This window comes from Anoplolepis gracilipes, chromosome 2 (assembly GCF_047496725.1).
Source record: "Anoplolepis gracilipes chromosome 2, ASM4749672v1, whole genome shotgun sequence".
In the NCBI taxonomy this organism is placed as follows: Eukaryota; Metazoa; Arthropoda; class Insecta; order Hymenoptera; family Formicidae; genus Anoplolepis; species Anoplolepis gracilipes.
Window position 1 is genome coordinate 21,579,401 of NC_132971.1, and position 12,488 is coordinate 21,591,888.

Genomic DNA, 12,488 nt, shown 5'->3' on the forward strand with positions numbered 1-12,488 from the left:
TTTATTTATACTCAAAATTTTTCAATCCGTAGAGGAGAACGTTATACTGCATATTTACCACACACATATATATATATATATATATATAAATTGTCTTAGAATTTCTCAAAAATATAATGTCATTTTAAGAACGTCAGGTTGTTTTAAATTTCTCTGGTTTCAAAAAAAAAAAAAAAAGATTGGAAAATAATTTAAATTAATAATATATGTCGCGAAAAGCAAAGAAGAATTTTCGAAAGTGTGTTAATTTATATGCCGTTGTTTATCTCTGTTTAATCGTTGTATAATTTAACCATTGTTTGTTTGTTTATTTGTTGGAATTTTCAAAATTCAGATTTATTCATGACACGTGTTTAAATTTAATAGGGAACAGTTTTTCGTTCACTAAAATTTCTAAATATTGTTCAATCCTCGAGTGTATCTTCGCGATTTTTCTTGTCTAATCACTTTTGACGCGGTGACATTTTTGTAAAATAGAATCACGAACTTCAACCGCACTTATCTGTGTCGATATTTAATAACGTACCGATTCGTTATTATCTTTCAATTATCTTTCAATTTGACCTTTGAATTTTGATGACTTTGAAAATTCGAAGGTGGTCTCATCTCTTCGTACGGTCTTCTAGTCATTGTAAATGTTATCATTTTACCTTCGCAGTTATTATTCTTCTGCTGTAATTATTAAAATTCAAATCAATAAAATCAATAAAGAATTTTTAAAAAATACAATGTCTTCGCATCCAGAATAAGTCGCATTTAGAAAATATATTAAAGTGATCCAAAACATGAATTACAGATTTTGAAAATCTCTTTTTTCGCTACACAAAGGATTGATAAATCCTTCTTCACAATTAAAGTACTTATAAAAACAATACGCGGGGCTAATAATTTCATATAAAAATGATAAAAAATTAAAAATGACAGTTACGTCGTAACAATATTTATTTAATATAAAGAGTTCTACGGTATGTTCGCGCAAGAAATATAGCGTTCGCGTTTGGAATAACATAACAGAATATTAGTAAACTTTTGGAAATGACTTTAAAAGCCTAGTGAAAAAGATTTTCAAAATCTGTAAAAAATACCCTCGTGCATCTGTGAGTGTGCGAGATTTCTTTAGTAAAAATTTCTTTAGTACCTCATCGTCAAAACCATCCACTATCATTCTGTTTAACAATACGGCTTTAGGCACTTTATGCATCGGTGACAACTGCGACTCCAAATTCCTCGGATTTTTCGAAGATCTAATCGAATCGGTGTAGTAGATCACCACGTTCCCATTCGTCGCCTGATAATGCGAATCGCATAATCGCGGATTCTCCTTCTGATGCTCTTGTCTTTGATGGGCCGCTTGATAAGGATTCGACAAAGATTTTTTGGGACCAAACAGGTACTCCCAAAACGTCAACTTCCGTTCCGGAAGTTTTTGCGTCTTGTAATTAATAATCCCTGACGGCTCCTCTGTTTTCATCGATAATGTCCTTCGGAAATTATTTAGAAAGCGCATTTTCTTTCTCTTTCCTGCCAAGAAATTGTGTATAAAAATTAAAATGAATTTTTTAATTCCACTAATAGAAATATATAATAGAATTGAATTTCTAAAATGCTTTTTCTTTATTTTTTTCTCTTTTTAACTATATCATAATATTTTATAAATCCCATAAAATTTACTTTATTACTATTCGATAAATTTTTTATTAAATTTTTTACCATAATGTTCGCCACCCTTTGATATGACTGACTGCGGTTTTTTATCATCATAACGATCCTCATTAACATTTTTTTTCGAGCACAGAACGAACCTGGCGCAATGCCACGCTTGTTGCCGCAAAAAGAGGTTATATTTATTCTTCTAATGTAAGAATAAATTTTATGATTGATGAAATGTTGTCTATGTATATCTGTAGAGAAAATTAGTCGAGATCAATTCTTACGTCTAATATGAGTAGACCGAAAATTTGGAACTTGGTCCGAAAAAATGCCATTGCTGGAGACGAGTTCCCAACGTTCAATTAATACATGTTCAAAATGTATATCATACTTTTAACAATTTAACAAATAAAATAATAAAACAAATGTGTGTCACCAATTCGCATTGATATTGCAGATTTTCAAAAATATACATAATCAAACAAAAAATTTTATTTCACAAAAGGTTTTAATAATGTTATTTCTATAAAATAAAAATTTTTCAATTATAAATATGTATGGTATTATCTTTTATATATTTTTTCTATATTTATATATAAAAAACAAAAAACTTGGCCCATGGGGGGATCGAACCCACGACCTTCGCGTTATTAGCACGACGCTCTAACCAACTGAGCTAATGGGCCAGTTGTCAGAGTTGATCAACATTTCGGTTATATTCTTAAAATTTTTTTTTAATTGACTACACTTTCTTATGAGATAATTTTTTATTTAAATTTAACAAATATAAATATTGTAATTATATTGTAATCACAGACTTCTATATAATAGATCGTTAATTCAATACTACAAAGTTAAGCAAGGGCAGTCATTTTCAATTAAGTATAACAATTATTATCATATGTTAATACTTTATATTTTAATAACTATCAGTAAATTGAAATATAATAAGAGTGTATACAATATTAAAATTCAATCCATATATTTTACTCAATTGAAAATAATTGCTCTCATTTATAAGTGACTGTCTATATAAAAATCTGTTATAATGTAGGACAAAAAAAAATTTGGCCCATGAGGGGATCGAACCCGCGACCTTCGCGTTATTAGCACGACGCTCTAACCTACTGAGCTAATGGGCCAGATGCTTGGGCTGCTCAACATTTGGATTTTACTGTACATTTTTTATAAAATGTAATAAGATAAAAAAAATATTTAATGCTTAGAAAGAATGCTCAATATTAAAGCAATTGCTTGGCATATTTAAATTTTATTCCCCGATTTCGCTTTTCTAAAAATAACGAAACTCGCGTGTAATCTGTTTTCAGCCTTATCAAATTTTGCACTAAATCTAAAATAATTCATAAATGCAAAATCTTATTACTTGAAAAGCTCCAATCTAATAAAATACAGATCTCTTATACATAATTAATCTTAATAACGTTACAATTTTTATTATTGAATTTTATTTTTATTGAAATATCGACATTACTATAAAAAAATTTATACATATCTTTTCACTTCTTTAATACGAATAACTTTCGTGAATTATCACAATAGTTTAAATTACTTATTTTAGTATATATTTGTTATCAATTTCTTTTAGTAAAGAGAGTGACGAAACATCCCATACATGTTAAAAAAATAAATACAATTTGAATGCAAAAAAAAAAATATATATATATATATATATACACATATTTCTATATTATTAAATATATTATATATATATATATATATATATATATATATATATATATATGTATACTGCTCATGCGCATATATAAATTATTATACTAAATTATTTTATATCAATTATTATACAATTAATAAAAATCGAAATAAAATTTGGTTAAAAACTTAAAATTTTGAATTTTTTGACATTTGGTCCATAATCGTAATCTTCTTCGGATTCAGTTAAACTGGTATTGATAGAATCATTATGTTTATACTGAATAGCTAATTCTAATATTCCATTGTTATCTTCGTCAGAACACACATTTACATCTGATTCTATATCACTTTTCTGGATCTTTGGATAAAATATATCAACATTTGAATTATCATCAAACTCATCGGTGGAATCAGAAATGTTATCGGCAAAAGATTGAAAGTTCGGCAATACATTAGAGTAACATAAGGAATCATTAATTTCAGATTCGCTATTTGATAAATCACTGCATTTTGTGAGATTATTCTCGGATGCATTTGTTATCTCTTTGAGCACTTTTGAATCTAAAATTTAATCATTATCAATATGTCTGCATATATCCATATAATACTTTATTTATTACAAACAAACCTGTGTCTGAGATTTGTGTTTTTGAAGTTTCTGTAATTTTTACATTTTTGGAACTTGGCAAATTAATGTCTGAAACTTGAGTATTATTGGTTCTTCCAAATATTGCGACAAGTTGAGATCGAAATTTTACATAAGATTCTACCTTTTGAAAACATATTTCGCACAAAGCTGCGTCGTCTATTTTCATTATCTAAAAATAGAAGAAAAACATAATAAATAAAATTTTTATGTACATATATATACATTATATATTGCATGTAAATTATTATCACATAATACTTACCATATAACCGGTAATTAATTCAATAGCATCTTTCAATATCATACAATTTTTCAATTCATTTGTATTATATTCCTGTGACTTGATCAACAGTTTTTCATCAAATATATCTCTACGAGTGTCATTGGACAATTGTTTACAACAGACGCAATAAGTATTACTCTATAAACAAAACAAATATATATAATTAATCCATAATCTATCTTCTCTTTAAATTGTTCTGGTACGTTATTTTTACTATATCACTTCTCCTTATAAATTATAAATTATTATTCACACTACAATTATATCTTTAATAGAAGAAAAGATTCATATTAACCATTTTTCCACTGTGATAAACAATTAACTTCTTTTTCGCGTTATAATAGCATCAGAGATGAGAGTAAGTTGGTTCTCATTCAAACAGCCAACAATTATTGTGGTGACAAGAATTAATACAATAACAATCCAAGTACAAGCGATATGACCGGTAGATGTCAAACTCGAAGGGACTTGCGTAGAAGAATCAGTCGATAATAATCTCCTCTTTAATTTTAAACGTCAAACGTCAACGAAATGTCAATCATGTGTTCTTGCGAGAGAAATACATCACACACGCGCAGTAAAACACTGACAACCAAATTAAGTCGTATATAACGGCCGCGAAAAATCTTTCTGCGCATGCAATACATACGCATATATATATGTATGTATATGTCAAACTAACGGGGCGACAAAAAAAGACTCGTTCATTCGATTATTTATCGCATCTTCCATCCTTTTCTCTCCAAAGTCGCTCTAAATATACACTAATTTCACTTCAAGCTCAGAAAGTACAAATTAAAATAGCGATACCTATTGACCGATAAATAAAGAGTATCGAGCATCGAGCCAACCTAACCCGACAGCCGACACGATCAGCAGTGTTCAGCTGGGTGACAGACGTGACGAGCGAAGGCGAAGACCTCTCCTCTCGGCGAGGTGAAGTTTAGGGAGCAGTGAATGGTTCGGTTCGACGAACTGTTATGGCAAATCGTAAAATAACCGACGATTCGTACGTTAGATCATTGTTAATGCGTCACTTGGGCTCCTCGTCGTCCGACGAGGATGATTTAACAACGGGCATCCCGATCACCGCCGACGATTGCGAGGCAACGCGATGCAAAAGCAACACTGCTCGCTTGACGTCCTCGTCGTCCGATGAAGAAAGAATGACCGTTCGCTGTCGCAACCCGTCCGCCAACCACCGTCTGTCACCGACGTCCAACAGCTCCAACTCCAGGAGTCAACCCGTCGAGCAGGCTACAGGTTAGGATTCACCGTATATTATCAGGCTTGTGCACCGTAGATTTTAAAATTACTTTAATTATTTACATATTGTCTCGACATCACGTTTATGTAGACTTTGCTTTTTCATGTAAGTACTTGAACTATGTAAACTATTGTAAATTAAATTTCAAAATGCTGAAAAAATTATATTAAATAATATTTAATATAATATGAATATAATATTATAATATATAATATATTTTCATTTTTTAACAGAATAAATTTTGATTGAATCTTTTGTTGATTTTTTATGGCATCATAAGATATTAAAATTGTATCCTTATATTTACATCAATCATGTAAAACATAAAAGAAACATCTTCGATAAGCTATATTTCATAGATTATTTATTGTTAATATAATAATAATTATATAATATATAATAAATGACATATTAAACATGGTTTACATTGTTTCTGCATAGATGTAAATTATTATAGTTTATGGGTAAATAATCCTATTATATATTATTATCGTGTCGTACAATTTAGTTGTGAATTGTTTTATAACTGATTTGAAAACGATTGTTTGCTTAGGTCAGGATACGTCGTCGCGTCGCGACAGCAATCCCTTCAGTTTCAAGGCCTTCCTGAAAAACGGCACGCAGCAGACCAACTATCATAATACTGGAGCTCGACCCAAGATCTACTCGTCCCCCACGTCGAGTCCCGGCAGCGTTTTCGAAAAAGATAACGTCGGTGGCGGCGTTTATTCAGGCCGAAACCCGACGGAGCTGCCAGATTTCGTGCAGGATCATCTGGTCATCGAACAGTGTTATCTAAATCACGAAGCCGATCAACCGGTGTTGCCCGACGTGGATAATCTACCAGACTTTGCATTGAACAGCGTGGAACAGAGGCAGTCCCGATTGCGAAATGAAAGCAAGAAGAATGATTCTGAAATCTTCAACGACGATCTGCGATCGTTTGATCTCACCGATACGCTGCACAAAAACTCAACCCACAGAGATCATTCTGCGTCGACGGCGATGCACTCGAATGACTTGGACTTGCCCATGTTTGGGGACAGATCCAACGAAGGCACGCCTTATCTTCCTCGCCCTGAGCACAGAGGTATCTGCGTTCTGTACACAATATATAGATGCAATACATTTTGTAACAACAATTTACATTATTTATATTTACATTATTATAATATATATGTATATTTAATTAAAAATTAATTTAATTTTAATTTAATGTAATTTTAATGGTACTGTGTTAAATATGTGGCATTTTTATTTTTATTTTTAGTTATATGTAATTGCGCTGAAACTGGTTAAAAAATTGACCAAAACATTCGTTTTTGGATACTTAGATTATCAAGTATTTAATAATAAAAATAAATAACTTTGTGTGTTCACTAATAACTGAGCTTGGCCCCTCATTAGCCAATTTGTAAATTGTTGTTACAAACCGCCTTAATTTGATTATTGTCCTAATACACTTTGTATTTTGAATTATTTCTAGAGAAAGTAACAGCTATTTTCTGCGCAGGATTTCCATTTGATTTACCGTTACCCTTCGCCGAATCTAATTCCAATGTAAATGCGACCACGCGAGATCGAGACGGTACTCTACCAGGAAGTGAAGCAACTGTCCATAAATCTTTGCCAGACTTTTTAAGCGACGGACCAATATATAATAGGTCTACAGACCCAGAACCTATCGGCGTGACAGAATCTACAGATAGAAGGGTAAGATTGTAATAACGCACAGATCTAATAGAGATATAAAGTTATATATAAAAAATATATAAAATTATGTATATATGCTGCAGCTTCTACTCGAAAATGAAAGGTTACTTCAGCAATTAGAGACAGCTCGAAGGCAAATAAGTGAAAAGACTGAAAGGTGATTGCAGTTTGTTGAAATAGTTTTGAATATATTGATTATTATGTACCATTATTAATTATGAATTATTGTATATCAATTATAGAATTCGTTTATTGGAGGCAGAACTACTCTCTAAGAGAGAAGTTGAACACGAGGAAACAGCGCACTTGGAAAAGGCGATGGAACAAGTCGAGGATAACTTAAAACGAAGTACAGTAAGTACAGAGGCACAAGTCTATATATTTTGAATTGTGTATAAATTACAATTCCTGTATTTTATATATATATATAAGAAAATAATATATTTATATTTCTAACATTATTTATATTATATCAGAAGCGAGCGGTTAATGCTGAAAGCACTGTCACGTCGCTGAAAAAAAAGATTAAAGCTTTGACGGTTAGTATTTAAATATTTAATACATAGTGCGATAAAATGTGAAATTAATTTATTGTATGAATTGTCTAATTTAGACAGAAATGTCTCTACTACGATTGGAAAATGATCAACTTCGAGCTGGTACCTCAGCTGCTAGACAAGGCGAGTCGAACACTGATGCCGCTAACACGAATCGCACTGTGAGAAGACTCGCCCGTGATCTCTTGGCGGCTGCATCATCGGCTGAAGTATCTCTTAGGTAAAGAATTACTTAATTTAGTAAAATTGTTCTCATTTTAGATATCTATATAATTCAAGAAAAATTATAACTGTAATTTTGATAAAGATGTATATGAAATTTGCAACTGTTCTATAAGAAATTCAAGTGAATTTTGTATATATATATATATATATATATATATATATATATATATATATATTTTTGTTTTTTTTGCAGACAATTAATGTCTGGTGTGGATAACCTGAGAGTTCTTGCATCGACCCTCGAAAATATGGATAGGATAGAAGACTGGACCAAAGACTTTTTACCTGATTCCGACGAGGACAATGCCGTCGGTCCCGCAGTATAACTTTCTCTCTCTCTCTCTCTCTTTATAGATATATATATCCCATTTTATCACTTTTTCATATACTCCATCAATTGTAATAATTTTGCTGTGCGTCTACTGATGATAGTTAATCCTTATACTAACAGGTTTAACATAATACATTGTGCAGCAAACGTTGCGAACGCAACGAAACGCAACGAAACTCATTATTAATGAGTAATGCGCAGAGTTGGGATGTTTGACGAAAAGGGTTTTTCTTTATGTTACACGTAATATGTATATTACGTTAAATATATAAAAAAAATGTAATAGTATGTCTAAAGCTATCTAAATTCATCTAAAATCAATATATTTTAAATTGTGTCAATAGATTCAATTGTAATTTATTTTGCATTATTTACAGCTAATACAGCGACAAGCAATGTGTAAAAATCGGCATAGTTTTAGTAAACTAGGCCTGAAGACGTAAAATATTTAACATGTTACATATCTAAAACTATGTAATTTACATTGAATATTTTACTTGTCCAACCCTGCTCATTATTCGATTATTTGTTATTTGTGCGTTCGTCGCATAATTTGCCATCTTTGTTGCGGTCGTCCATATAAATATTCTAATGCAAGATCACTTTTGATCCGAATGTATGTATTATTATAATATACATATTATCATATTTATGAAATATTCGTTTTTTTTTTTTTTGTATTTTTGTTCGTGATAGTTTGCGCAAAAATCTCTACTTTCACTCGACACACCATGACGATGCAAAAATGCAGATGACAGTGTTATCGGCGACTTTTCTCGTGATTAAAGAAATATATATTTTTTTAGTTATATATTGTACGTAAATATAAAAAAAAGTGGATTTGATACTCTAAATCTCACGTGATATTATCAAAGCAGAAGCTGATAGAATGCTAAAAGTGATCTCTCGCATGCATTATGCAATACAGCGCACGATGTAAAAGCCAAAATATATTTTTGACAAGTGACCCCCTTATTGTATATGTATATACATCAGGCTTTAAATAGAAATACGAAACAGATGTACAGTTAGTCTGATTCCAGACCATAAATTTATTGATAAGTTACAGGTTACGCGATATAACATGTACATATTGCCGGTACAATATTTATTTTTTAATTGATACTGCAGATACACACGCAAAGTACGTTCGAATGTGTGCGAAATACGTATATATACTTTGGTATTAAAAAAAAAGTTGAATAATAATACACACATATATGTACAATTGCGGATAAGAAACACTTGATACTTGCTTTGTTAACTTTTTTATTTGGCATTTTAAGTAAAAATAAGCTTCAAATAAAAAAGTTAAGAAATATAAACATGATTGTTCGATCGTGTTACAAATCCTGAAAAACCTAGAAAGTTTCTTTCTCGATATTAAATCTTATTAATAAGAATTTAAAATGGATATTTTTTAACATATGTAGCGGAATAATGAAGAGTGTGCGAGATAGACAGAATGAAGATCAAACACACAATAAATTAATAAATTGCTAAAATTATTTAAAGACAACTTTTGTATTATGATGTATGTCAGAGTAAAGAAATAGATAAAAATTGTATAAAAACCAAATTAAATGCTAAAATAAGATAAAAAGTAAATAATACTATAATTAACTTTTATTGAAATTCTTCGAAAATATTCAGTAAATCAGTCTGCGTCTCAGTGTGACTTATTTGCGTGTTTAACCATGATCTGCAGGCTCCTATAGAAATGTTACAACCGGTCTCGATCAAAGATTTTGTTTGGGTCTCGGTAGAAACTGTGGTGTCGTCATGCGACCAAGCAGTCTGAGTTTGTATATTGGACAATCCCAGGTCAGAGGAGAGCATTTCATTGCAAGTCTGAGTATATGTATTACTGTACAACAGTTGCTCCATATTGTCCAGATTATCCGTAGTTTGAGTTTCGATATTCGAACTCAAGGTAAACGATCTCGATAAAGATTCAGAATAAAAGTAAGAAGGAGAAAAGGCTTGTTCGGTTTGCGTTTCGATACTACTAAATCTATCGTCAAACGTTTTTGCAGTTAGCATGGGATCCGTTCGAGATATACCGTCGGTCGAAGCAAAAGGATACTCTTCGACAACTGTCGACGCGTCCTCGACGTAAGGTAACGTCATTAAAGCCACAGTATTCTTTGGTACACATTGTATTAAAGGATTATGACTGTGCTCGTAGAGTGTCTCGAATTCCGTCTGAGTTACGTTATCATTAAATGCCTCAAACATATCTTTTTCTGGTATCGTTTGTGTGCCAGACGTACTCTTTTCCCAAAAATCTTGCAAACCCACGTCGTGGCAAAGCGGCAACGGACTAAATAAATTTGCCGACGCAAAATTGTCACCAAGATTAAGATCCTCCTTCAGCAACACGTTTTCCGATTGTTTTGACAATGCGCGACGATATTTCTTCCCAAGATTACATATCTTCGACGACCCTCTATTCGCTTCCGACGCCTGCGTCGTTTGCGTTTCTCTTGACTTTCCAAAATTCTTTTCCTTAGTCAAGCTATTGGTCTGTGTCTGTTTGGATATCCGACGTTTTGCATTACAATGCGAGTTATTATTATTTGGTTTTGATGGACTCGATATTTTTCTGCTTCTTTTGTAATCATCTGTCTGTACACCAATGTCTGATGTGCTTTTTCCTGTTGTATTAATATTCCTATCTTTCTCAGATTTATCTGGACTGGGTAATATTGCAACAGGTTTGCTTACAATTCTATTTGGTAAGACAATTTGTATGGCCTTAGAGTTGCTACATCTGCAAAAACATTAGAAATATATCAATAAACTTGCTATCAATTAGTACCATAGTAATCAAGCGGCAAACACATAATGAGTAAACGTACTTTAGAGAATTTTTGTATTTCTCTGTTATGGTATGTGAGGCTCGCTTTGCATGTGTAAGCAGTGCTTCATACGTAGTATAGATCTTTGAACAGGAACACTTAAACTCTATTCCACAGACCCTCGTGTGTCCCTCCTTGGTGGACTCGGTGGAGAAACTTTTCCCACAGCGATCGCACGTATAATTCTTTTCTGCGTGAACTTTTAAATAATGCTGAAAAAGTTATTAGATATTAGTTTTTTTTTTTTATAAATTTAATCAATTATTTTTTATTAAAATTGAGCAATTATTAAGACATGCAGGGTACGCACTTGCTTCAAGTACTTCATTCTGCTGAAGTATCTTTGAGAATTGAGTGCGTAGACACAAGACTGCACCGGGCAGTGGTAGCGCACGTTCTCCTTGGCGATTTTATCTAATTTTTTATGCTGATGTACCTTAAGATCGTGCAATCGATAACGCGACAGATTCGTGAAGACGAGGTTGCATTGTTCGCATCTGACATTATTGGTTATCACACTCAGTTCCTCCGGCGACGGACAGATCGTTTTCTCGCACAGCGATGCACCGCTGTCTGCCGACAATTTCCTCGGCATCGGGAATTATCTTAGATGCAATTTGTTGACACACGGACAACTGTACGTTTGTCGTCGATGATTTATGTATTTATATTATTACACGCGCTGCATAAATATATACGAAAAAAAATTGCATGATGCGAAGAGAGGTTAGAAACATCTTTCACATTTAAAAAAAAAATCATTATTTATCGAGACCATAAATTTTGATTCAGAGATAAAAGGAATATGCGCTTCATTATCATTCTCTTTGTTTTTCAAGTTAGAGTTTTATGAAATAATAAAAATATAACATGCTCTCCCTAAAGATAAATTCAAACAAAGAAAAAAATATAAAATCGACATTTTGAACGCAAAATTAATGTATAGACAAAGTATTAAATATTTAATAAAATGTAAAATGTATAATATAATCTGGCTCATTCACAGAAAGATAAAATGTTTATTTAGAGCTCAGTGGGTTACACTGATACCGACAATACCGACAATACTAACCCTACTTCGTCATCTGTCAGCTGTCAGCTGTCAGCGTGGCGCTACTTGTCAAGAACGAACGAGATGCGTTCGACGTTCGACTCTCGGCTTGATTCGGCTTGGTTCGGTCCCGAGTCCCGCGGGTCTCGTCCGTCCGGAGTCCGGTCGGGGTTGTCGGGACAGGTCGGGGTCGATCGACCTCTTCTCGTACGCGGAAAACCGGCAAG

General features: G+C 32.3%; 4 protein-coding genes and 2 non-coding genes across 9 annotated transcripts; 1 reads left to right on the plus strand and 5 right to left on the minus strand.

Annotated features, from left to right (window-relative positions):
* Positions 1-143: 143 nt before the first annotated feature.
* LOC140662917 (uncharacterized) lies at positions 144-2,002 on the minus strand. The gene is made up of 4 exons (XM_072886630.1): positions 1,935-2,002; positions 1,711-1,852; positions 1,139-1,521; positions 144-672 (listed from the first exon to the last, which is right to left on the minus strand). The coding sequence occupies exons 1-4, from the start codon at positions 1,983-1,985 to the stop codon at positions 544-546; spliced, it is 705 nt and encodes a 234-aa protein (XP_072742731.1). The 5' UTR covers positions 1,986-2,002; the 3' UTR covers positions 144-543.
* Positions 2,003-2,262: 260 nt separating this feature from the next.
* On the minus strand, positions 2,263-2,336 carry Trnai-aau (transfer RNA isoleucine (anticodon AAU)). The gene has a single exon. It is a non-coding gene; the product is annotated as a tRNA-Ile (tRNA).
* A 382-nt stretch (positions 2,337-2,718) lies between these two features.
* Trnai-aau (transfer RNA isoleucine (anticodon AAU)) lies at positions 2,719-2,792 on the minus strand. The gene has a single exon. It is a non-coding gene; the product is annotated as a tRNA-Ile (tRNA).
* A 618-nt stretch (positions 2,793-3,410) lies between these two features.
* LOC140662891 (uncharacterized) lies at positions 3,411-4,727 on the minus strand. The gene is made up of 4 exons (XM_072886588.1): positions 4,552-4,727; positions 4,236-4,394; positions 3,953-4,142; positions 3,411-3,885 (listed from the first exon to the last, which is right to left on the minus strand). The coding sequence occupies exons 1-4, from the start codon at positions 4,552-4,554 to the stop codon at positions 3,503-3,505; spliced, it is 735 nt and encodes a 244-aa protein (XP_072742689.1). The 5' UTR covers positions 4,555-4,727; the 3' UTR covers positions 3,411-3,502.
* Positions 4,728-5,236: 509 nt separating this feature from the next.
* On the plus strand, positions 5,237-8,536 carry L(3)04053 (lethal (3) 04053). 3 transcript variants are annotated; one of them, XR_012046193.1, is made up of 8 exons: positions 5,237-5,519; positions 6,077-6,613; positions 7,010-7,236; positions 7,320-7,393; positions 7,479-7,590; positions 7,713-7,775; positions 7,854-8,013; positions 8,212-8,349. XR_012046193.1 is itself a non-coding variant. In XM_072886583.1 (8 exons), the coding sequence occupies exons 1-8, from the start codon at positions 5,237-5,239 to the stop codon at positions 8,342-8,344; spliced, it is 1,593 nt and encodes a 530-aa protein (XP_072742684.1). In that variant the 3' UTR covers positions 8,345-8,536. The 3 variants fall into 3 exon arrangements, 2 of the variants coding, with proteins under 2 accessions (XP_072742684.1, XP_072742685.1); XM_072886583.1 differs by having other exon boundaries at positions 7,850-8,013; positions 8,212-8,536; XM_072886584.1 differs by having other exon boundaries at positions 7,037-7,236; positions 7,850-8,013; positions 8,212-8,536.
* An 836-nt stretch (positions 8,537-9,372) lies between these two features.
* Positions 9,373-12,403, minus strand: Asciz (ASCIZ zinc finger protein). 2 transcript variants are annotated; one of them, XM_072886582.1, is made up of 4 exons: positions 12,283-12,403; positions 11,521-11,845; positions 11,211-11,422; positions 9,373-11,122 (listed from the first exon to the last, which is right to left on the minus strand). In XM_072886582.1, the coding sequence occupies exons 2-4, from the start codon at positions 11,803-11,805 to the stop codon at positions 9,976-9,978; spliced, it is 1,644 nt and encodes a 547-aa protein (XP_072742683.1). In that variant the 5' UTR covers positions 11,806-11,845; positions 12,283-12,403; the 3' UTR covers positions 9,373-9,975. The 2 variants fall into 2 exon arrangements, with proteins under 2 accessions (XP_072742683.1, XP_072742682.1); XM_072886581.1 differs by having other exon boundaries at positions 11,521-11,892; positions 12,283-12,396.
* Positions 12,404-12,488: the final 85 nt, after the last annotated feature.

Coding starts and splice junctions, on each gene's coding strand:
- LOC140662917 (XM_072886630.1), bottom strand. CDS start 1,985: ATGGCATTTTTTCGGACCAAGTTCCAAATTTTCGGTCTACTCATATTA. Junction 1,853..1,934: donor TCGGTCTACTCATATTAGAC/GTAAGAATTGAT, acceptor TTCTTACATTAG/AAGAATAAATATAACCTCTT. Junction 1,522..1,710: donor AAAGGGTGGCGAACATTATG/GTAAAAAATTTA, acceptor ATTTCTTGGCAG/GAAAGAGAAAGAAAATGCGC.
- LOC140662891 (XM_072886588.1), bottom strand. Junction 4,143..4,235: donor AATTAATTACCGGTTATATG/GTAAGTATTATG, acceptor TTCTATTTTTAG/ATAATGAAAATAGACGACGC. Junction 3,886..3,952: donor AACACAAATCTCAGACACAG/GTTTGTTTGTAA, acceptor ATTAAATTTTAG/ATTCAAAAGTGCTCAAAGAG.
- Asciz (XM_072886582.1), bottom strand. CDS start 11,805: ATGCCGAGGAAATTGTCGGCAGACAGCGGTGCATCGCTGTGCGAGAAA. Junction 11,423..11,520: donor GAATGAAGTACTTGAAGCAA/GTGCGTACCCTG, acceptor TAACTTTTTCAG/CATTATTTAAAAGTTCACGC. Junction 11,123..11,210: donor AAATACAAAAATTCTCTAAA/GTACGTTTACTC, acceptor ATGTTTTTGCAG/ATGTAGCAACTCTAAGGCCA.